The sequence below is a fragment of the Lonchura striata genome, chromosome 2 (genome assembly GCF_050655825.1).
Source record: "Lonchura striata isolate lonStrDom1 chromosome 2, ASM5065582v1, whole genome shotgun sequence".
Taxonomy (NCBI): Eukaryota; Metazoa; Chordata; class Aves; order Passeriformes; family Estrildidae; genus Lonchura; species Lonchura striata.
The window spans coordinates 136,103,240-136,126,562 of record NC_140704.1 but is presented as its reverse complement, the minus strand read 5'-3'; the positions used below and the strand labels follow the sequence as shown (position 1 = coordinate 136,126,562).

General features: G+C 39.1%; 1 protein-coding gene and 1 long non-coding RNA gene across 2 annotated transcripts in view; one reads left to right on the top strand and one right to left on the bottom strand.

The window, feature by feature from the left end:
• YWHAZ (tyrosine 3-monooxygenase/tryptophan 5-monooxygenase activation protein zeta) overlaps positions 1 to 17,740 on the top strand; it is a 25,797-nt gene extending 8,057 nt beyond the window's left edge. Inside the window, exons 3-6 of the mRNA XM_021529435.3 lie at positions 9,490 to 9,613; positions 12,910 to 13,073; positions 13,160 to 13,255; positions 16,692 to 17,740. Coding sequence (XP_021385110.1) covers positions 9,490 to 9,613; positions 12,910 to 13,073; positions 13,160 to 13,255; positions 16,692 to 16,751 — 444 coding nt within the window. The 3' untranslated portion in view covers positions 16,752 to 17,740. The remainder of the gene's footprint in view (positions 1 to 9,489; positions 9,614 to 12,909; positions 13,074 to 13,159; positions 13,256 to 16,691) is intronic.
• The window catches only part of LOC146768441 (uncharacterized), a 36,994-nt gene continuing 13,862 nt past the window's right edge, over positions 192 to 23,323 (bottom strand). Inside the window, exon 2 of the long non-coding RNA XR_014953014.1 lies at positions 192 to 23,323. This is a non-coding gene — a long non-coding RNA (uncharacterized LOC146768441).

Here is a 23,323-nt window from a genome sequence, read left to right as displayed (position 1 = left end):
GTGGGTATCCTTGCTTGTATGTATTGAAGGTAGGAAGCAGAGGTAATTTGTATCAACCTCATTATTCCACTCACTTCCCTGATTGTAGCTACACCCTTTCAGGTGTGGGGTTTTTCTTGGCCGTTGGTTTTTTATTTTGGTTTGGGTTGTTGGTTTGTTTTTTGTTGGTTTGGTTTTTTTGGTTTTGTGGGTTTTGTTTGTTTGTTTGTTTGTTTGCCTGCAGTGAAAGCAGTGCCTATGCTAGAGTAATTTCCTTTACTTTAGTAAGTGATTAGACTGTTGCAAAACTGTTGAATCTCTGATATTAAAACATCATTCATGGATCAGTTTATGGGATTACTTGTGTTGTTTTTAATTCTAATCTTAGCAAAAAGGGCATCCATAGTGTTGGCATGTATGTTTAATGCTCCCATTTATCATAAAATCAGCTGTGGTGCTCTGCATAAATGCAGCTGCTTCTTACATTAACTCTGCTTGCACATGTGTATGCACATATGTACGTGTATCTGCATCCTCTTGCATTTATTGCAAGTAGAAGAAACCTTTATTATAACCACTAGCCCACTGTACTGATTTAATTTGGCATTAATGTTTAATAATTTGCTTTGATTTACAGTAAAAAGGTACAGAGTGCTTATACTGTTCAAAAGCATTGTAGTACCAACTTGCTTTATTTGATAGCAGCCTTCATTGTTCAAGTACTTTATGTACCTACTGCTGATACTCAGTTCTAAACAGCAAAATAAAGTTGATAGTTCAGTCACCTGTGACAGGCAAAACGTCTTCTTTGTGCTGCTGAAGGAAGAACTTAATTGCTGTACTTGCAATTCTGTAAAGCTCCTAAGTGTATTTGTTTCACTGGTTGGGTACTTAGAAATCTAAGAAGCAGAAACACTACATTGCTAATGTATCAGCTTCTTGTGCCTGTGGAAGCTGTAAGTGCTAGAAACATAAAATTTAGAATATGAGCAGAGTTAGTGCATTATCTATGCACATCTGCAGGAACAAATACTGCACTATCTCTGGTTTTATCTGGAAACTTCTGTCTCGTTACCGTGCACATGACAGAACTGTGTTTCTGAAACAGGTTCCCAAACACTTCACTTGTACTTTGCTGTGGGCTGACATCAGGTCCTGCCTCTAAAGCTGGTTGTCCATTCAGGCAGTAGTTGATGGCCATTTTTAAATAGTTTGAGAAAGCTTATGCTATTAAAGTTGATTGAAGAGAATTAAGATTGTGATTATTTTTTAAACTTGTTCTTTCTTTTACTGAATGTTAACTCTTGTGCAGTGGATTATTTTTCTTGAAATCTGACAGAAGATTGGCAATGCCTCTTCAAAGAGAAGTAACAGTAAGTCATGCTCTGTTGAGACCAACAGTAAATTCCTAAATTTTTTTTTATAAGATATAATAGGTTGGAGTCAATGATCCCAGAGATCTTTTCCAACCTACTTTATTCTGTGATTCTATAAGGCAGCTCACATGAGGCTGAGAAAAGCTGTCCATTGGTTTTTGTTGGTGATGCGTTTTTTTCTGGATATTACCCTTTATGATTATGTTACAAAAGATTCAACAAAGGCAATCTGATCTTTCAACTGGTTGTTTTCTCCTAGTGCAGATTAGGTTTATATTGTTAAAATGCCATTTTTCCTAATAAAATGGGTTTTTTAACACTGTGTGCCATAATGAACCCCTAGTCAATCCATATTCTGCTTCAGGAGGTTTGAAATCTACTCAGAGTGCAAGCTGCTAAAAGATAAATGGCTCCTGCTTCTATTTCTGAGCAAGGATTAAAAGTGCTGCATCATATTTATGGGGAGTTTTATTAGTATTTGTTTAGAGACCAAAACTGTAGACTCTTAAGACATGTTCTGGTTTGGAGTACAGCTGCAGTAGCTGTAGCTGAGACCTACATCCTGGGCAGAAATTCTCACCCAGCACAGTTGGTTTCAGTTTTTTATTATCTCAAGTTTTGCCAAGGATGTTATGAAAGAATAATGATTGATGCATCTGGTACCATTTTATTTTGATGCAAGACCCCAATATTCAAGAAGCAGTTTTATGAGGTGATGCTGAGAAAAAAAGGCCCAGGTAAAAATTACATATTGACTTTGACCCTCAGTGGAAACTGTTTGTTAGGATCTATAGCGATGCCTGAAAAATATTAAGACTTTAATCCTAATGTTTTTCTATTAAGTGTCTTTACAGCTGCTGCCTTTTGTATGAGTTTCCTTAGAGTGGGTTACTAAATCAGGGAGGAATTTTTGCCTGTGCTTCAGAATTTGGTTCCCTCACTATCATGTTTGTTATGCATGCTTTGGTAAAAAACATGATTGGCATGAAATGATCAGCATGAAACACCTGAGGAGTCTTTTGGATTATCTCAGGAGTGTACCCTGATAAGAGGCACACTTGCCTCCCTTGCCATAAACACTAATTGGAAACCAAAGCAGTGGAAGAAACTAGCTAGGAAAGGACATGGTGGTCTAATTTGGGGAAGGCAGATATGCAAAGGGAGCTACACGTATGGCTGTAGAAGTGTGAACTGAGATGCTGTTCCTCATTGCCTCAAGTGCTGTCTCGTTTTGCTGACGAGTGGTGTGTCCATGCCAAGCACCCTGTATGCATTTTTGTGCCTACACCTACTTCTTACTGACTTGTACCTCTCCCCCACATACATCTCAGCATGAAGATGACTTTTCAGGGTGTTCTACTTCTTCCATGTTTCCTTTGCCTGCCCATAGTGATGCTGCTTTTGTTCTTTTTTTCTAGGGAGCACATTTAGACTGATTTAGTGGTAGTTTTATGTATAAACTAAGATTTCTTGCCATTGTTTGTGTCATATGGGATTTTCTTCTGTCCATTAGTCCTTTTAGATGTTTTTTTCAGTTACCGTCTTATATTCAGACTTCATTTCCTATGCTCATTTCCTTTCTAGATCTTCACCAGATTGACTACAGCAAAACAGCTAGTCAAGTGTACCTTTCTCCTGCTCTTAGCAATTCCACATATTCCTGTGCACATCATGTCACATCTCCTGCTGTTGAATAAAAGCTGTAAATAACTCCACAGTCAAATTCTTCCCTCCCCTTTTAAGATACATTGTCCCACATTCTGAATTCCTCCCCTGCTGAGGGTCATGCTTCTCACTTCATTTCTTCTAGCCAGCCTTGTCACCTTCTCAAACTTCTGCTGCTTTTCCTGTGTGCAGCCAATTCGATGGGAAGAAAGAATAACTGGTTCTGAGAACAGGCAGCAGATGTTTCAGCAGAGATATCCAGTGTCTCAATAGCCACTAATACTGACAGCTTTTCTTGTATTCCTGTTCTAGTGAGCAAACCAGTAGAGAATTCTGTGGGTGACTTTAAACTGTAGGTTTTTTTTGGTTTTTTTTTTTGGCTTGAGTAGGAGGCTGAGAACAGTTCTTTTGGTTTTCACAAGAGGGATGGAGGTCACCCATGAGGCAGCAGTTACAGAGCCCTTAATCCCAAACTCTGGGCAGAGCTGTAATCAGAAGCAGCATAGTAAAACAGGGTCAAAACAGGGTTTGGCAAGGGATTGTCTAAAAATATACCTCCTAAAAATGCAAATACCTGTCTCTTTCTCCACCAATTCAGATGGATGTGTGTAAATAAAATGACTGGCCACAAGTGGTTTCATTAAACCCTCTCTAGTGTGTGTGTGAATCTGTGCAGTGCAGCTAATTGAATGTGTTGTTTTATAGCTTGTAACTTTCTTAATCCTCATGTGGAAAACAGTCATGGAAAATCCCTTGCTAGCTTCTAATGGGAATTGATAGGTGTCTTTTTTTTTTAATGAAACTGAGTATTTGAAGGACAAAAGTAACACTCATGTACAGGTATACAGGTATGTGCAGCTTCTTCTCTGGTGATTTGTGGGTATTAAGGTTGTTTCGGTGTAATGGGAGTTTGGACAATGTGTGGAATGTGGACAAGAAGCCTTTTAAAGGTTATTGCCTCTAGAGAAACCACATCTGTCTCAGGAAATCCCTGGGCGTTGATGGAGGCCAAGAGAAGCATGAGGCTTTCTTGCTTTGTTCATGTGGTTTTTCTAGTGGCATTCTCTTTGGGCAGTGTTGCAGTGAGGTTAGCAGACAGAGGAATCCTGTCAGCTGGTATGATCCCTCTTGTGTTCTAAAAATGTTTTGGAGAAGCATAGTGGAATGCTGCTTGCATCATGAAAATATCAGGCTACTGTCATTAAATATTAAATTAGTGTCAGGCTGAGCTTAGAAAAATATGAGAGTTTCTTTCATGTCTTTCATGAATTTAAAAAACAAGAGTTCTTCCATGTCATCTTCATCCCTATGTCATATACCATGGGTGGGCAACAAGTTGAAGTTCAGCTAGTACTCTTGCATAATTTATTCTCAAAATTAGAAAAAACATCATAACTATTGTTAGGTGTCTTTCAATACTGCATGAAAACAAAAAGGCTGTTTATTTATTAAACAAAAAGTCAGGTTATTTCAGAGAAGAACTGATGCTATTTAAAGTACCTAAAGTTTATCAATGCATTCTCTTTCAAGTTTTCCCATTCTGCACCTTGGTTCTTTTGTGCAAGAATAATATCTTTTTATTTTTCCTACAGTTCTAGTGTTTTTATTCAATTAGATATCTTAGTAATTAATCTCTCCATATTTAAAGATACGGCTTCCCATTCTCAGTACTTTAACTGTGTATTATCCACTATTTGCTACAGCATTTTTCTAGAATCTGATGACTGTTCTTATTTTTCCTGCTTGTCTGGAGGGAAATACATAAATAGAAAATAGAGTTGTTGCTGCAATCATCTCTAGTGCATTAATAATTATCTAAAGTTTCTAGGCAATAACATCTTCTGAGACCAAGCCTTTAATAAAGGGAACTAGGCAACTTTGAACTAGAAACAACAAGGCAAAACTGAGCATTAAAATAAAATTAATTTAATGCTCATATGGTGGATTTGGGAATAGATTTCTGGTGCACAGACATCATTTGCCAAAGATGCAAATGCTATTAAAACAAGAGTAGCTTTAGGCTTCAAGTGTCAGGAAAGGACTCTTCAAGTCTTTTTGTTGGCTTCTTGTCTTCAGCTGCAGGCCTCACCACAGTTTGACAACTGAAGCATGTCCACTTGCGGTAAGAAGCAGGCAGAATTTTAGGAGAGGGTTGGCTATTGGGGTTTATTGGTAACTACTTGTTAGGTTTCTTTCACATTCCTAAGTTGGATAACTCTTAACCTTTCAGACTTGATCTTGCAAAACCACAGGAGCATTGATGAAAAGCCTTTCATCAAAGTGGCTCAAAATGTGATGTGCTTCATGTTGCCACCTATGGACTGTACCCTCTTCAGGCGGTAGAATATGTGTAAGAATGAAGGAAGTCAATCTCTTTCCAGTTTAGTGTTTAAAACAAGCCAGGATTGAAGTTCACCATTAGGATAATTCAAGTGTGCAGACAACTTTTGCTATGTCTTTGGAGACAAAGACTTTTCTCTATTATTTGCTGAGGGTGAGAGAATGTACCAAATTCTACCAATGGTATGTGTGAGCACAGCTGACATCTCCTGAGTTTGAACATGTTTATTGGCCAGTCCAGAGAGCCAGACAGCTGTTGGCTTAGTCATAACTAGAATTGCAGGTGTGAAGTGTTGAAGCCTGATCTTTAAACAGCCAGCATATTAGTAAGAGTTGATATTCAGATTTAGTACATCCTTTTTTAAAAAAAGTAATTCCCATAAAATCTTTCTGAAAAGACTGAGAAAAAGTGCTAGAAGCACTGGTACAAGGTGTTACAGGTTTGGGCTGAAAAGTGCTCTAAAATGCTGCTGCATCTGCCTAGTTGACTACAATGGTATGGTTTGTTTCACAGCACTTAGATTCTTGCTGTCAATTTAAAAGCTTTGACAATTATTGCTGTGTCCTTGGGGGGTTTCAAAGACAGGGACTGGTTGTTTAGTTTTGTTCAGAAAACTTCTTACCAGATGCTGATGAAGATGCTGTAATTAGTTGCCCATGTATTAGTATGTATCCAGCCTGGATGGGACTTTCACATGATAGCAGGAACATCCTGAGCAAGCATGAGGCCTTAACTACATATAATGTAATAATAAACATGTGCTGTACGGACTGCAGATGTCAGGGTGCTGTATGCATTGCACTGATGCAGATCACATCAGCTTAGTGAATACAACTCCCCTAACTGATCCAGTCTTGGACTAGCTGCTCCCACTTCAGTGGCCTGTATGGTGATCAGCTCTATACTGATGAACGCTGCCCTATCAACTGGTAAAGGAGAGAGAAGGTGGGCATGTGTTGCTGGTACTGCTAAAGCTACATACAAACAACCTAGCAATACAACTTAAATACCTAGATATTCCTCCTTGTGGAAAAACATGTGTCCTCCAGAGATGTTTTGCAGTTAAAGCTATTAGAAAAATCCACAAAATAAACAGTATTCCCCATAAGCTGATGTGTTGGCAGATAACAAATTGTTAGATTAGTTGTGCTTTTGATTCTCCTCTCTTCTGTAACTGAACTTTAAAAGGTTAGTAGTTTAATTGATCTTACCTGTCTGGCTTTCTGTAGCCATACCATGTCCATGCAGGTTATGCTTTCAGAGCCACTCTCTAGGATAAATCTGTGTACCCTGAATCTTCAGGCTAACTTTAAAGGAGTGGTCTGTGTCTACTTTTGCCAGTTAAAGAAAATAGACCCTGAAATAAGTGGTCTAATACAAACAGAAGAAACTGAATTTATAAGATGAAGTAAATAATAGGGTAGAGATCTCCTTTGAATCATTTCACATGCTAGCTTTTAAATATTCATCTGCTTGCAGGTTTTATTGTTGCTGTTTATGAAGTATTTGGCATAAATAAAATTCTTCCAAAGATACGTGGCACACCAGTCCTACGTGTTTGTATAGAATAGACTCTTTCATCCAAATATGAGTAAGCTCCCAGTGCAGTTTGGGTTGGAGTCTGCATTGGCTATATTCTGTGAATAGCTGTTCAAAGGGATTTTCTCACTTCATCGGTCTTTGAAATACAACATGGCTTTAGAACTTCTTGCAGTACAAGATTTAGTGGTCAAATTCCTTTTGTCCTGCTAGTGTTGGTCTGTTTAAGAAGACAATTAGTAGTCGTTCCTCCTATCTGTCTAATAGTTCAATTCGCCCATTCAGTTTGCAAGCAACTTCACTTCATTTGTGATCTAAGTGAAGTTCAGATCTTGGAGCTTGGTTGCTGCTGTGTGAATGGGCAGAATTGTACATTTTAATCAAATGACCTTCTGTGTGGATGAGGAGTAATTTCTGTGTCTGGAATCACTAAAAATATTTTGGTCTGGCCAATTAATGGGGGATGCAGAAGAAGGGCAATTCCCCACGGTGCAAACTGACACACCTGGCTTAACTAAAGTCTCACAGATAAAAGCTGATAAGAAGCCTTGTTCTCAGTAATTGGCAGCCTTCAGTTGTCACTGGAGGTCCTTGGCACTCACGAAAATGTTGTAGCTGTGAACCTTGAAGCTCTCTAGTGGTGAGGACAGTGTGCAAGGAGTTACAGCAAGCTGAGGTTTATACCTGCTGGCTTCCTGCTACATCCCAGCCTCACTGGGACAGAGCTGGCTCTGAACCCTTCTGGTGCGGTGAGGTGCCCTCAGAAGGGTGCCTTTGACATGAAGGGTTCAGCAGTCCTTTTGACTGTCCCCAGAAAAATACTTCTGCTGCTTGACTGACTTGTGTTGAGTTCCATCTGTGCCAGAGAATTGTCTCTGCTGTCATTTGGATTGGAAGTGAGGACATGCAGTATTTTTCAGTGTCTCCCTGTGTGTTTATAAAATGAAGTTGCATACCAAGCCCCACAGTACTGGAAACGCCTAATATTGAAGATGAATGAATAAATGCACTATGTTTAAGCCACTAAAGAAAGTCCACTTACAGGTTTTTATCTCATTGTAGCATAGGCATGGCTGAACCTTGTCTGACTTTCATGTCTGTCAGCCTGATGTCTTTATTATCTGTCTGCAGGAATAGAAATAAGAGACATGCTAGGATGGGTCACTTCATTTTGAGGAGTTTCACGCATGTTTGAGTTTACCAATGAATATTCATTATTCATAAGAATGAATTAGCAGTACTTCAGCTGAAGAAAAAAGCAACCAAAACAAAAACCAAGACCAGACTTGCTCTTCTTGCTCTTTCTGTGAGTGACAGTTTTCTGTAGGTTAATAGTTGGCCTGTTAAGCAGAGCAGGTACCAGAGATGCCTGTGTCACAGTGCAGTAGTTGCTGCCTGTCCCAGGATATGTTGTGTAAGACATTGATTTAACCTGCTGGATGGCCTTGAGAGGAAAGTGCTGTAGAACAGCAATAATTTCTGTAAGTTGGAATTAGTTTGTCTGTTTCTGTGATGTCCTTGGAAGTAAAAGCAATAAGTGAAGCAAAGCTGCAATATCAGTCATCTAATTTAGAGAGGGGAAAAATGGCCAAAATCTGTACTAAAATCTCTTTTAAAAGTTATTTTCTGCATAGCCTTCACCAAGTATATGTAACAGCTTCTGATTGAATTCTGACTATTCAGGCATGCTCTACCTTTTTTGACTTTTAAATAACTGGCTTTTCTTTTAGAGTCTGACTTCAAGCACTCCATATCACAAAGTTTGACAAGCTTGTACCTTAATTTGACTGAATGTGTTGGAGCTAGTGATTTTTTCTTTTTTTTTTTTTTTTTTTTTTCTTTTCATCATAAGAGAATTCTTGCTAAATTACATGACTGCCTCAGCTATGTTAACTTGCTATGTTAACAAGCAGTTAGAATAATCTAGAAAAACCTGGTCTTAAATGTCGGCCCATGGGGGGGATTTGGTGGAGTGACTCTAGAGAGCTACCTTTGCTTTGGAAGATAAAGGAAATACCTGTTAGGGCAGCACATAAAGTCAGGGGTGCTACAGAGCTGAATGTCAGATTGTTAGCTGTCTGGAAATGCAAGAATACAGGTTCACCTTGTGGTTTCTTGCTGGGAATGCCAATAGAGCGTTTAAGTTAATAGGACCTGGGCTAAGGAATCTTATTTATTGCCTATGTATGTAAAATAATTAGGTCTCTGATTTGGCAACTGATGATATCAAATCCTTTTATTGTGTTTTGTGGGTGCAAGTTTTCTTTCATGGTATACCCTCTGCCCAGAGTCTCTGGACTGCCTTATTTCTGCTAGGGTTCTGTATAGTGGCTTATAGAAAGCCATCCTTTGGTCATATAAAACTCATCTAAATTGACACAGCCTCCTTCTTCCCATCAAGGCACACGATGCAGCATTCTTTTTATATCTAGAATTGGAATCCAGAACACATTCTCTAGCTGACAATGTTATGTAGGATGTGAAGAAAATAAGAAGTGAAGCTGTCTTGACTTTGAAATAAATTGAAATATAATTGAATTGTTGGTTCAGCATATGTTCAAAACACTGTGTTCTTTGTTTCCCTTTTAGTCTCTGTTGGAAAAGTTCTTGATCCCTAATGCTTCGCAAGCAGAAAGCAAAGTTTTCTATTTGAAAATGAAAGGAGACTACTACCGTTACTTGGCTGAGGTTGCTGCTGGAGATGACAAGAAAGGTATTGTATGTCAGCTTGTGGATAAACATTGTCCAGTTAGATTGCTTTTGGTGGGGTGGTGACACAACCCTAATTTTAAGGTAATTCTGATTTGCATGTAAATTTCTAGTAATAGGCTTCCTGTTTTCTGAAGGAAAATCATAGATTGTTGGCTTTCCAGTGAGTTACAGAAATGTTCATGTACATGCCAGTGGAAGCGTGATACAGACACGGAGTCACAAAATTATGAAATTGTCTCCAACTTCCACATGCATGTATCTGTTTTATCACTGAAGTGCCAGTTTATGCATTTCTGCCTGGCTGAATCTTAGGGGTTTTCCCTCTTAGACTTATTCCTGCTATTCCTCCTGCATTTCTACAGATTATAAGAGGCCTGCATAGGTTCAGTGAGCAAAGAGATTAGAAACAACCTGGAGGAGAAAAGGTTTAATAAAATTAATCCTACTGTTACGAAATATTTTTCTTTTAACCATAGTAGTTTAATGTCCAGATGTCTTTTATTTCCTCAAATTTCTTATATTTTCATGTAAGCAGCTTGTCACAATTGCCGGTAAGTTGCCTTCACCTAATTTTAGTTTGCAAAGTTAGTGTTAGGTACTCAGCATTTTGAGTTCCTTACCTGCGGTGGTGGGAGACACCCTAACGGCATTGCTGCCTCCGTGCAGAGTCCCCTTCAGTTCGGAGCAGCGCATTAGTTGCGATCCAGCTGGCTGCAGACAATGCCAGGCTGTTTCCTGGAGCCAGTGTGCCCTGGGGAGCAGCACAGCAGCACAGAGCCAGCCGGGTGTGTCGGGGTGCCTGGAGCCCTCGGGCGCCGAGCTGTGCGCCCCGCTCTGCCCTCGGCACGCCTGCGGCACACATCCCAGAGTGACGGCTCTGGGACTGCAGAGACTAGACTGGGCTTGGCAAGGGGAGATGGAGGTGTCTGCTTTACTGGCATGTGTTATATCCACATTACACAGTGAAGCCCAGTTTTCCCAGCATGCTGGATAATAGAGAGTTACAGAAAGATCCTAAGGCTAAGTATATAAGGGATTTGATTTCTGATGTTTACTGCATGCAAACTGAGCCAGTCTTGGTGGCTGCAGAATTGTATGTGTTACCAGTACTTTAGATCTGTTATAGAGAGTTACCGTGTTTTCCTTTGGTAATTTTAGTGATCTCTTTCACATGCACAGGAGGTACAATATTTTGAGTACTAAAGTTTCTTTTTCTGTTAAGGATTAAATTACACGCTTGAAACTTAGACTGTGAAAATCTTTGTTTAAAGTGCTTTTAAAGTTTATTTTTGTTTAACCCAGTCTCCTGGCTGAGCAGTTTTTGGTGAGTTACCATTTTTTCAATTCATTCCCCTCCTCCAGTGTTTCATGTCACATGTTTTTCCTGTATATTGTCTGTGACCTTGAAGAAGAGCAGTTGATAATTATTGTGTAGGAAAGAATGGGTGTTGAGCTGGACACTATTCTTCCAGCCGTTTGCAGTAAATCAGCAACAATATAAAGCTCCCAATACTAGGAATTGGATTTTTATCGTCATAAACAACATTGTTTATGTTATCGTATGGAGCTTCCTTATGGCAGTCTAGCAGACAGGAATGTCAAGCAGGTACCTCACTCTTTCATCCTTTAACTTTGGAGCTACACTTCCTAATGAATTCAAGGTTTAAAACATTTTTATACTGTGTGACTGATTTAAAAATTAACAGAATACATCAAATTATGCACTAAGTGCTCTGAATTGTTACTCAAAAGGTAACTGTTTTCTCAAATAAGGAGAAAAAATACACTTTTTGCTTTGAAATTATGTTAAAAAATACTAGAAAATAAAACTCACAGCTTCATTCCCTGAAGTTACTTGTTTTTCATTCTGCTTGTTTTGCCTTTCATAACCAGCACCATTTTCTAAGGCTTTTCTATTATGAGAGGAGTTAAACATTTCTCACAATTTCTAAATTTAACTTGCAGTAAACCTAGTTCTTCTCAACTGTAATGTACTAACTTCTGGTCATTTTCAAGACATTAGGGCAGCTGTCTGATCTGAAGCATTCCATTATTAGTGATGAGTGCAGTGTTGAAGAACTGTGCAGTGCACTCTTCCATGTGGAAGAGAAGAATATGGTGCTTTAATTTTTGTGACTATCTAAAGGTGAACAAATAGTGATTGCATAGGCATCCTGAGTATTGGTATTTAGTTGTTTTCAGACTTGGAGTCTAAAAACTTCTTACTTAAATCCTGCTGTATTTTTGAGTCTTTACTTTAAAATTCCTTTATTTGTTTTGAATACGTGTGACTGCACTCTTGCAGACATCATGCTGGATGCATTTCTGGCTTGATCCAGAAATGTTAGGTTTGGAGTCCTGTTTTGCATCTGAATTGGATTACTTTCTGCCCACCTTTTTCTCAGATGCTGGTGGAGAGTTGAGGAACAAGTGCCCCTTTGTGCTCAGCATGCAGCACCTCCCTGGGCCCTGCAGCTTGTGGGCTGTGTTGGGCTGTGATCTCTGACTTGAGCAGGCAGAACCTGCTCTAAGTTCAGGTGCCTTCTGTGAGAAAGCAGCCTGTTGAGCTCTTCAATCTTCATATACATATTTCAGTTGCTGGTTTCTGCCAAGTGTTAATAACTTGTACAACTGAACCAGTTAAGACTCATGAGAGATTAAAATAAAGCAGCCAAATTACTAATTTTTCTCGCTTCAAAGTTTATAGGTACTAGAACTTCTAAATTAGGTAAAAATGTTTTCTGTATCAGCACTGGAAATAGAACTGTGTTGAAAGCTTTTAAAAATATATATTTAATTTGATTTGAGATACGCCACACTATCTTTGCTGAGCAGTTTGAATGGAGACTCATAGATGACTGTTAGTGAAAGGGTTCAGCATGATAAGAAAAGGTCATCAATGTTTCCTGTGACTAAAATGTGGCTCTCTAATGCACTGCAGTGTTTAAAGACATTAAATTGTGGTACTGTATCAAGTAGATGGTGGGTTTTATCTTCAGTGCTATAAAACTGCTGCAAACATTTGTAAATACGAGTAGTCACAGGGTGTTGGGAAGAGACTCAAACCTGTGATTTGGTCAGTAAAAATTTGCCTCCTTTTTAATAATTTGAAAATGCAATTTAATAAAATCTTCACTAAATATCAACTTGTTAGGTAAAGTGCTCATTCACAGGCATTCACTCTTGACATGGTTTCTTCATGCAAGTGTGAACACAGTCCTGATTGTATGTCTGGATGCAGTATGCGAATTACTTACTTGTTGTGGGTTTTGTTTGTGTTTGTTTTTTCCCCCAAAGGGATAGTGGAGCAATCACAACAGGCATATCAAGAAGCTTTTGAAATCAGTAAAAAGGAGATGCAACCAACACATCCCATCAGATTAGGTCTGGCTCTGAACTTCTCCGTGTTCTATTATGAGATTCTCAATTCCCCGGAGAAAGCCTGTTCCCTTGCAAAAACGGTAAGTCAAAGAGAGGGAAATTCCATTTAAATTATTTGCATAACCTTTTGTCACATGGCTAATGGAGTTTGTTTTTATAACACTAGGCTTTTGATGAAGCAATTGCTGAACTTGATACATTAAGTGAAGAGTCATACAAAGACAGCACGCTAATAATGCAGTTACTGAGAGACAACTTGACAGTGAGTATCATCAAAGTTTGCATATAGATTATAGGATTGGTCTTCTGGCACTTGAAGGTGTTTTGGTTTTTGTTTCTGGCCATGGAACTGTGTCTGTCACTCAGAAACAAGTCTATAGTATATAGTACATCATCCTTCTGAGCTAGATACTTTTCCCACCTAGTTTTTTGTTTGTCTGCTTGCCTGCTTCCATCCTAATTGACATGATTTTCTGACAAATGATGAATTAACCACATTTTTCAGGTTATTTTATTCATGGAATCTAGCATGTTTAAATGATGAGTCTGGATTGTGACTAGCAAACCTACTACCCAATGTTAAGCAGCATTTGAGAATACAGTTGGATTTGCCTCTTTAAAGCTTATGTCAAATTTTGTATAGCTTATTCTGCATTAATGTATCTGCAAGGAAGAGATTCTTCTTGAAAATTGGAGATAAAGCTAGCAGCTAGCAAGTCCATTTAAGGACTTGTGGTTTAGAGGTTGTTTGGCTTTCATTTTGGCAAAGCTGAAATGGAAATTGATGCTAGCCAGGCTATTTCCACAGCAGTTGTAACATAACTGTCTTAATTACTCCTTTTTTTTTCATCCTTGGACTCACAGCTGTGGTGTAAGTTGTCAGAATAATGAAAATCTTCATCTTGTGTGTGGGATTTTTTTATCATACTTTGAACTTTAGAACTGACAAAGATAAACATCTAAAGCAAATGAAACTTAAATGTGAGCAAACATGCAACAGTGTAATTAAATGACTTAGTTCGATCCTTGGTCTGTGGGGAGGAGAGCTGCAAGCAAGAAATGAAAAAATAAGACACACTTCTGGTTGCCACATGTAGCCCCTTGGTAACACTTTGTGCTTCTGATATCAGAGGCCTTTGCAAAATAGCTGCACTGTTTTAAAAATAACTACAAGTAAAATTGTGCAGTTGTAAAAAATTGGAGTTGCCATACTTTGTGCTTTTGCATCTAACATTTAATTTCTCTTGTCTTTTTGGAGCCTTTTCCATGGGAATGGTAACTTAATACTGCTGCAAAAACTAGTTGTTATTATTCCAGTTGTTGCTTACAAAACAAATGGAAGTGATTTCTCAACCTCTGTATTGGGGACAGATATACAGGTTTGGCATTGCTCTCTGTGTCTGTGTACTGTCCCCTTTAGTGGGATTGCTCAAGAGCTGCCCTCTGAATGAGTGGTTTTGAAACAGAGGATAGAAGCTGGTTTTAATTGCTAACTTCCCAGTAAAAATAATGTAAAGCTTGTCATAGCAGTTGGAAAGCAAATTGTTTCTCACAAGAACAAAAGTCAGACTGAGCTACTACAATGTGTGAATTAGGGTAGTAGGCCTGATAATTGACGTGAGCTTTCCATTACAAAGGAGAAAGCTGTAAACAGATGCAAGATTCCATATTCTTGAATGAATTATGCGTCTTGCCTTAAATGCTTAGTGTGATCTGTATGAGTGCATTGATTCCATGTTTATCAACAACTTCTTGACATAGAAAATAACTTCTGATATGTGTGTGACTGACAAAGACTACAGTGAACTTCATAAATGCAAAAATTGTCTGTTTTGCTAGTTTTGCAAGTGGTGAAGTCTGAGGTAGGTGGGCTTCAGACTGATTTAGCATGTTGATCAGTTCTGTGCAGTAGCACTTACCTCAGTTGTTGGTTTTGTTTGACCTCGAGTCTTGTATGGCTGAAGAAGTCTGTGTTCATTCTCTGTGAGGACTGAAGGCAGAGAAGTGTTCAGAGGACTGTTTAGCATATTATCAAAATCTGTTTTACTGGAATTGTTAGATAATTTCTTTGCTCTATTATGACATTTTGTTTTCTTTTGTTAAATAAGAGACAGCCCTTCTTCCTAAGCATTTCATTCCCACCCCCAGCAGATTTGTTAAACTGATCTCAATGTCTCAATTGGTAAAATTGGTAATGCCCCTTCCATAACACTCAGGGCCTTTTGTCTTAATGAATGTGTATTTTAGATTGGATATGAGAAAAATTTTCATCACTAAAAGGGTTGTCAAGCAAGGTGGCCCAGGGAAGTGGTTGAGTCACCATTCCTGAAAGTATTAATTTGTGTAGATGTGGTATCTGGGGAGATGGTGGACTTGGCAGTATTAATGGTTGGACTGTATGATCCTGAAGGTCTTTTCCATCCTACAGTCCTGTTGTCACTGTATTCTAGGGGTGTTGATTTAGGATAGAAACCTCTGATTTCTGAATTCTGATAAAATACGATAGAACTGTTCTTACTAACTCTTCTTACAAGAACAGCACTGAAATTGAGATTAATGTAGTAATATAATAATATACTAAAGATTTCAGAGTAGATCTAGAAACAGACTATTGGTGTGCTGTTATCTTCAGTAAAATAACTTGTTCCTTAATGCCTTCAGCAAGGAAGATTAAGTGCAGATACCATACATTATGTTCAGAGCAAGGACAAGGTTACTGGTCTTGTACTGGTCTTCGTTTCACTGTTGCCTTCTGCTCCTGAAAGCATTAAATGTTTCTGATGGATTTTAAAAATAAAGACATTCTGTGTTATAGCACTGTCAGTGGAGAGAATTAGTTGGTTTTATGTTTTACCACCTTATCCTATGGAGCATGAATGATTTGGTTAATGATTCTCTAACTCCATAAAGTGAGAGATGACAAATTATATTGGGCTAGGAATAGTTTGGAAGCAGTCAGCATGGAGATAATCGGTTCACGAAATAATTTGTTGGCCCTGTCTCTTGCTCTGGAACTGATGCTCAGTTTCCTTAGCTGGTACTTAATCTTGATATATGGTTCCTTTGTATGATTTTATGGAGCTGAAAATAACATTTTGTGCATAGTGCATGCTTAGCCTGATTTTCTTCCATCCTTGCCCTGCCCACCAAGTTGGCAGCTCAGTGTTCTGAAAGTTGCTGAAGGAGAGCACAACTACCTGAACAGAGCCAAGGGATAGAGATTTTGATGAAAAATTTTGGGGTTTAAAAAACAGAGAAAACCTTGTAACATTTGCTGTAGCATTGGATGTGGAGTGATACTTTTACTGAAGCTTTTCCTTGAGAAAGGCATGTAAAACTTGGTTGAGGAGAAAGAAATTGCCGTTAGTTCCTGATTCTCACTTACCTGCTCAGTAGATCTTGCCTGCTTGTTAGTTGTATTTTAGTGAACCCTGTGAGTAAGATACTTGGGTTTTGACTGTTCATAAACTTCATTAAATGCAGTGTAGGGTTGGGTCACCTAGAACTGAATTTCCATCTTGTAATAGCCAGGAAATAGATTCATGTTACTGTGTGCTTTTTCTTTCTCCACAGTGCTTACTAGGACCTCTTAGAAGTTGTTCTGATTAAGATATAGACCTTCTTTCTAAAAATTACTTAATAATTATTAGTAATAAATGTATAATAATGTATCTGTTACTCTTTTCTTTCCTAAACAGTTGTGGACATCGGATACCCAGGGAGATGAAGCCGAAGCAGGAGAAGGAGGGGAGAATTAACCAGCCTTCCAACTTCCATCTGCCTCATTCTGAAATTTAAACAGTAGACCATTTGTCATCCATGCTGTCCCACAAATAGTTTTTGTTTACGATTTGACAGGTTTATGTTACTTCTATTTGGATTTCTATATTTCCCATGTGGTTTTGTTTAATATTAGGGGAATAGAGCCAGTTAACATTTGGGGAATTTATCTGTTTTCATCTGAGGTGGCCAATATAGGGTTGTGAAATTTTTATACAAGTTTTACATGTTTGGCATAGTACTTTTGGTACATTGTGGCTTCCCACAAGGCCAGTGTTAAAACAGCTTTCTATGTCAGGCAAAGATGACTGCTTGCATATTGGTCTGTCACGATGGAAAAAAAGGGATAATCAATGTTGCAGCCACAGGTGTAGTTAGTCTGAATATCCAAGCTGGAGCACACATGGCTGCGAATAAACTGATGTCCCATAGATATTGCATGTCAGGGGAACATGTGACATCTGTGGAATATTTCAATCAAGTGTACATCTTTGATTGCAGTTGAAGTGTTCCTTAAGACAGTTTGATAACCCAGTCAGCTTTCTCTAGAGAAGGACAGAGAAACGGTTCACATTCCATTATTTGTAAAGTTATCTGCTGTTGCTTTCATTATTTTTGCTACACATTTTATTTGTATTTAAATGGTTTAAGCAACCTAAGAACAAATGTACAAGTAAAGATGCAGTAAAAAATGAATTGCTTGATATTCATAATGACACTGTATATCGAGCACAGCAGTAAAACAAAAACCCATGTATTTAACTTTTTTAGGTTTTTTGCTTTTGTGATTTTTTTTTGATACTTGCCTAACATGCATGTGCTGTAAAAATAGTTAACAGGGAAATAACTTGAGATGATGGCTAGCTTTGTTTAATGTCTTATGAAATTTTCATGAACAATCCAAGCATAACTGTTCAGACCATGTGTATTAAGTTGATGTAAGTGGAATAAAAGTTTTATGAATGGACTTTTCAACTACCTTTGATGTAGATTTCATGTCATTTCTCTTCCTACACCTTTAAGAGGAATGGCAATACTAGACAGAAATTCAATATGAAAGTATTTCTATTATGGAAAATTTTAATACACATTTAGGTATTTAGTTCATTTTAGGGAAATTGAGATTGAATACTCCATATGTGATTTTAAGATTGCTCTAATTAATTAGTTTACAACTTCTAGGTGCTTGAGCTTTCTCACTGTTCATGACTGGAACTCTGGAGATATCTTAAAATTGATGGTCCCCAGACTCACAGCAAAAGACATAAAACCTTCTTTAAGAGATAACCTTTTAGAATAGTTTTATTTATATGGAAAACTCTCACTTGCTACTGCTGAGTCTTTAAAGGAGAACTGAGCAGGAGCCTCCATATTGTCCAGAGGATTCTGACACTACAGCTCAGTTTGTGGAAAAGCCAGAGTGATGAAGCAATGATGCTCTTGTATTCCCCATCCCTAGGGAGGTGTGCACCTGTGGTATTCAGACTAACTATGGCATTTGTGGATACTTAGTGTGAAACTGAAATAGTTACAGGGAAATTGAGACTGATTTTCAAACTGTCATATCCCTGTCAAGTACTGAGGATCTTGGAAAGTAAAGGAATTGTATTAAAATATTAATGCTATACTTACATAGTCAACATGAGGGAAGCTTCAGTGGCTTTTTCTTGACTGAGCTGCACCTCTAAGCACAGTGTAAGTATTTTATAGGTTTACATACTCTTTACTGGGGTGAAAAGTTACCGTGTTGATCTTGATACTTAGAGGAAACAGTTGAACCACCTCACTAAACGTGATCTCAGTGGCCTTACCCGTTTGCACGGGAAATTGACTATAGCAAGTTACAGATCTTACTTTAACAAATTAGGTATTCCTGGGTTTAAAAAAAAAAATGTACATCATTGCATTTGGATCATGATGTTCCATTTCCAGAAGTATCTGAGCCCTTTATTCTGGTATTTAAGGATCAAGATTGGTAAAAAAGGTGGTTAGGATAATTTTACACCTTTATAAACATAGTTAGGGTCATAGTCACCATTCCTAGAATGGGAAGGTGATAATCTGTTACAGTACATAATAAAAATTAGACTCTGATTAAGACCAGAAGAAAGGGAAGTGTATGGAGGGCAGAGGTTAACAAGGCTTTCTGAGGAGAGCTCAGTGCATCTCAGTCACCAGGGAAAAAGTAACAATGACTTCTTTAATACATGAAAGCACTTGTCAAAAGGAAAAAGCAGTAATCAAATACATTTACAAAAACAAGGGCTGCATTCCAGTCTGGAAGCAAGGGAACTTGACAGACCATGACTGAAAAAATTCCAGTGGGGATATCTGATCCACTTTTAGAAAGGAGCACATGTCTGTAGCATATGTGAGTTCTGCCTTGGAGACACTTTAATGGAGACATTGCCTGCTTCCCTTACTGAAAGGATGTGGCTTTCAGCTACCATGGTAAATACTTAACACTGGATGAAATAATGTGCCTTGAAAATGCCTTCTCTTTTTTTTTTTTTCTTTTTTTTTTTTGTTTAAGCCTTTATCCAACTGTAAAGAAAGTTTTGAGCAATAGGGTTCTGTGAAGTAATTCTGTGTGCCTGGAAAAGTCAAGGTATTCCTGAAAATTAAGAAGCACATACAGTCATGCAAGCAGAACACAGCATAAGAAATACCTTGCTCTTGTGCCTTTAAACACAAAATATGAAGGTATCTTTATATAGGTCACTGAATGGTGTGGTGGGTTTTGTTTAAGAAAACTGCTGAGATCAGAGAAGGCTATGCAGATGTTTTAAATACCACAGAAGGTTCACATGGAATCTTCATTTCCCCCAATCTTCCACTCAAGTGATCTACAATATGTGATGATGGAAAATGTTCTGTATTGAGTGGTCAGCCTTCTCTTACTACAAACGTGTTTTCAGTCTTTGTTCTGACCCAGAAGCCCCTGGAGTGTGGCAGTGCTGCCTCCTGCTTTGCTGAGCAGAAAATGCTTCTCTGGGCCTGACATGCTGTGGGTGCAGGACTGACACCACACCCTCCTCTGGATCTGTCTGCACAGGGCAAACGAGGGCTGGGCAGCACAGCTTGAACAGGTGAAGCCAGGAGGGATTGAGGGTGTCTGCATGGAATCCCCTCACTGCACCTGGGGCAGCCAAGCCTCTCGGGCAGCCTTGTGCCCCTCTGATGGGGAAACCTCCCAGGATGACGGCGTGGCCATGCAGAAGGTTTAAAGGTGCACGTTCAGGCTGCTGCAGAAGCAGCCCTGACAGCCCAGGTAGCACCTGTGGGAAGGCAGGTGCCTCAGCTGGGCAGCAGGCAGTGTGTGGGGTAGGATTCCTTATTGCCTCTAAATCACAGCTCAGCCAGGTCCTGGCAGGCTGGTATACCCTGGTTCTGGACAGAGGATGGAACAAAGGACAGACAGCCCTTTGAATAAGAAAATTTATTGAACGTCAGCCACTTTTCCCAACTCTCTTGGGATTTTTTTTTTATGGTAACTAGTTTTATTTTCTTCCAAAGTACAGTTAAAATCTGTTGAAAGCTAGGGAATTTCAGCCTTTCTGAAAATGATTACTCAAAATACCCTTTAAACAGGGGAATTTTTTTGTTACTGGTATGGTTTTAAGGTGCCTGAAAACTCACGTGAAGGGAACTGTTCTAAACAATCATTGTTACCTTTGAACTGTATTCAGAGACCTTGCATTAATCCTATGGATTTCACTTAATGTTTTGCCTACCCAACCCTTTGAAAAACTGGCATTGCCTGTTAGATGTAGTTGTAGGAGCTGCTATAGTTGTGATGAGTGAGACCCAAGCACGCTTTTCAACTCTTGGGGTTATGAATTCTACAGTATTTGTTTATTCTTCTGTAACAAAATCATTTGTCCTAAGGATTGTTCTCTTTTTTTGTCCTCTTGTAGCTGGATTTGAAATAACAACAAAAAACCCCCTTTTTTTAAACCTACCAAGTGTTAAGTGCCATGGCAACTACTTGATCTTTGAAGAAATATTCATAAGACACAACTTCAATATGAATACAGATAATTAAGCTCAATTCAGTGTTCTTTACATTGTGCTCTGCTGTCTCCAAACTCTGCTTTTGAGAGATGAGTGGCAAAAAAATGTTCTGAAGACTTTCTGTCCTATGTAATTCAGTTTCCAGCTGAAAGCAGGAAAGCTGAGGCAGCTCGTGGTTTGGTCTCAGGGCTGGTGTGATTTTCCTGGAGTCAGCACTTCATATTATCACCAGTTCTTGGGAGTTGAGAGTCAAATTACCCTCTCTCCTCAGCGAGGCTGAGGTGTAGCTTCAATAGATGCAAAGCACTTCTATTTTTAACAGTGTGCTTGAAACAGAACAAACTATCCTAGAGGTGTGGATTTGCTTCACAGATGAGCAGGGACATAAGGGGCATGAGCCATCCCATCAGCACTGGCTGGACTGAGGTTCTAACTGGGTGTCCCTTATCATACACTTCTGGTTTTCCAGTGGGCTTACAGTTATTAGCAGGGAAATACAGGGTAGAGCCAAATCATCCATGCCACATGACAAATTGCTTTTTTAGAACTAGGGAGAAAATGACAACTTCAGATTCTGGTCCCAGGCAAAATACGGCAACAATTATGGCTTGAAAGTAGGAGTTCCTAAGGGCTTTGGAGGTTCACTCTGCAAGCCACACAGTTTTGCTTGGCCTCTCAGGAACCCACATTTCTGGAACACCCAAGGTTCCTGTTAGCAAACAAGGCAGTTTTAGATATCTTTGAAGAACTTTCTGGTGGAGCTGTTCTGCAGAATTTTTTTTTTCCCCATAAAATTATTTTTTCCCAGAAACCTTTTAAGGTCACTGCTCAGATGGTTGTTTTGCCTTCCTGTCAAGACCTCCAGATGTTACCAGACTGTAGTGGCTGCTGAAAGTAGCCTTGAAGGAAGCTGAAACAGGTTCCCCTTAACTCAGCTAATTGATGCTGGAATGCTGAATTCATTGCAGACCCATTACTTTGTATGACTCCTGACAGGGAGGAAGAGGAGAAAAAGGTTTCAAGGACAGAACTTAAAATTATGTCATGCCCTAGATTACATGTCTGAGGCTTGTCTTGAGAAGGGATTAGAAAATAGTAGTTTGAACCATAGACGACCTTCTTTTTGTTTTGTTCTTTCTTAGGGTTGAGTTTGTTTTAGGGTGGTTTTCTTTTTTACTTCAGATGTGCTTTTCTGAAGCAACTTAGCAAATTATTTTTGTTGACCAGACATTTCTTCTTGCCTGGCAGGAAACATCATTTTGAGTGGGAGAAACTTCTCCTTTACTGTTTGTTTGCTTTATGGTCTTTCTTCTCCTTGATTTTAATCCTGGTCCCTTGTATAAGCTGTACTGTAGTGCTTTAAAGTTGGAGCATTTCATCAGGAATCAACACATTTTGGTGAGTAAAGTGGTACTGTGTACTGGAAGCATCCACTGGCGGTGCCATTAGCTGTAGATGAGTGTGCCAGCCACATAAAATCTGAATACCATACACCTGAGCTGCCATCTCAGCAGACCATACCAGGCAGGCTGGCGTGGACCCCAGCTGACAGATACATCAGTTTGTCAATATGTAAATTTGCAAAGCCCCTGCTGCTGAACTTTTTAGGTTCCTTAAAGAGGAAAGAATTGCATAAGTATAAATGAAGGTAGAATATCCTTATTCTTACATTAATATCAAATTTAATTCCATTAGGGTTTTGGTTTTTTTACATCTACATTTGATAGTTTTACTTCTTTATATTTCAAAAGTAACATGAAGATGCTACTTCATTGGAAATGTTTCCCTCTGATGCTGATGCTTTCTGCTGCTGTATAGCCACACAAGGAGGTAAGAGGGAGACTGATCCCCAACCTTGTGCCACAGAGCCAAGTGCTTGCCCATTGCACTGAGAGGTTTTTAAGAGGCTCATTGCAGTTTAACCTTCTGGGACAGGGTATTTAAGCTGTTTTGCTGCTAATGCTAAGCCATTTAGCATCAGCAGTCTAATTCCACTCCTGCCAAACAAACTGGAGAACCCTTCTAGGTCAGTGAGGTTGTCTCTGGATTGCCAGCAAGTGGCATTTCATGAATGAGATTTTTCTGGCCCAAGGGTGTTCCTGGGGTGGCCAGAGGGGATTCCAGTAAGCTTTGTAAAGAAAACACTGAACTTCAGCACAGCATCTTTGTGTGGTTCGAGACCTGGCAATTTTTCTTTATGTGGCTTCACAGTTCCATTCAAGGTAGAGGAAGGTTAACTCCTCAGTGCTTACAGCTGAGCTCTCACCCAAGCTGAGTGATGGCAGGCATTGCAGTGTGACTCCGGATCATTCGCCTCCACGTGCTCATCACACCATGTGTGGAGGAGCAGTGACCATGGAGCGCTGACAGGCTCTTGCACTAGAGCAAAAAATTACTGAAGCAAGGTGCCTACCCTGTAACAGGGAAACAGAAGTGCAGGTCTGTTATCTAAGGCAGCAAACATCAGCAATGAGCAAGTTCCTTCTCCAAAATGAAGCAGGTTGATGGTCATTCTGCAAGTCCAGCATAGCTTGAC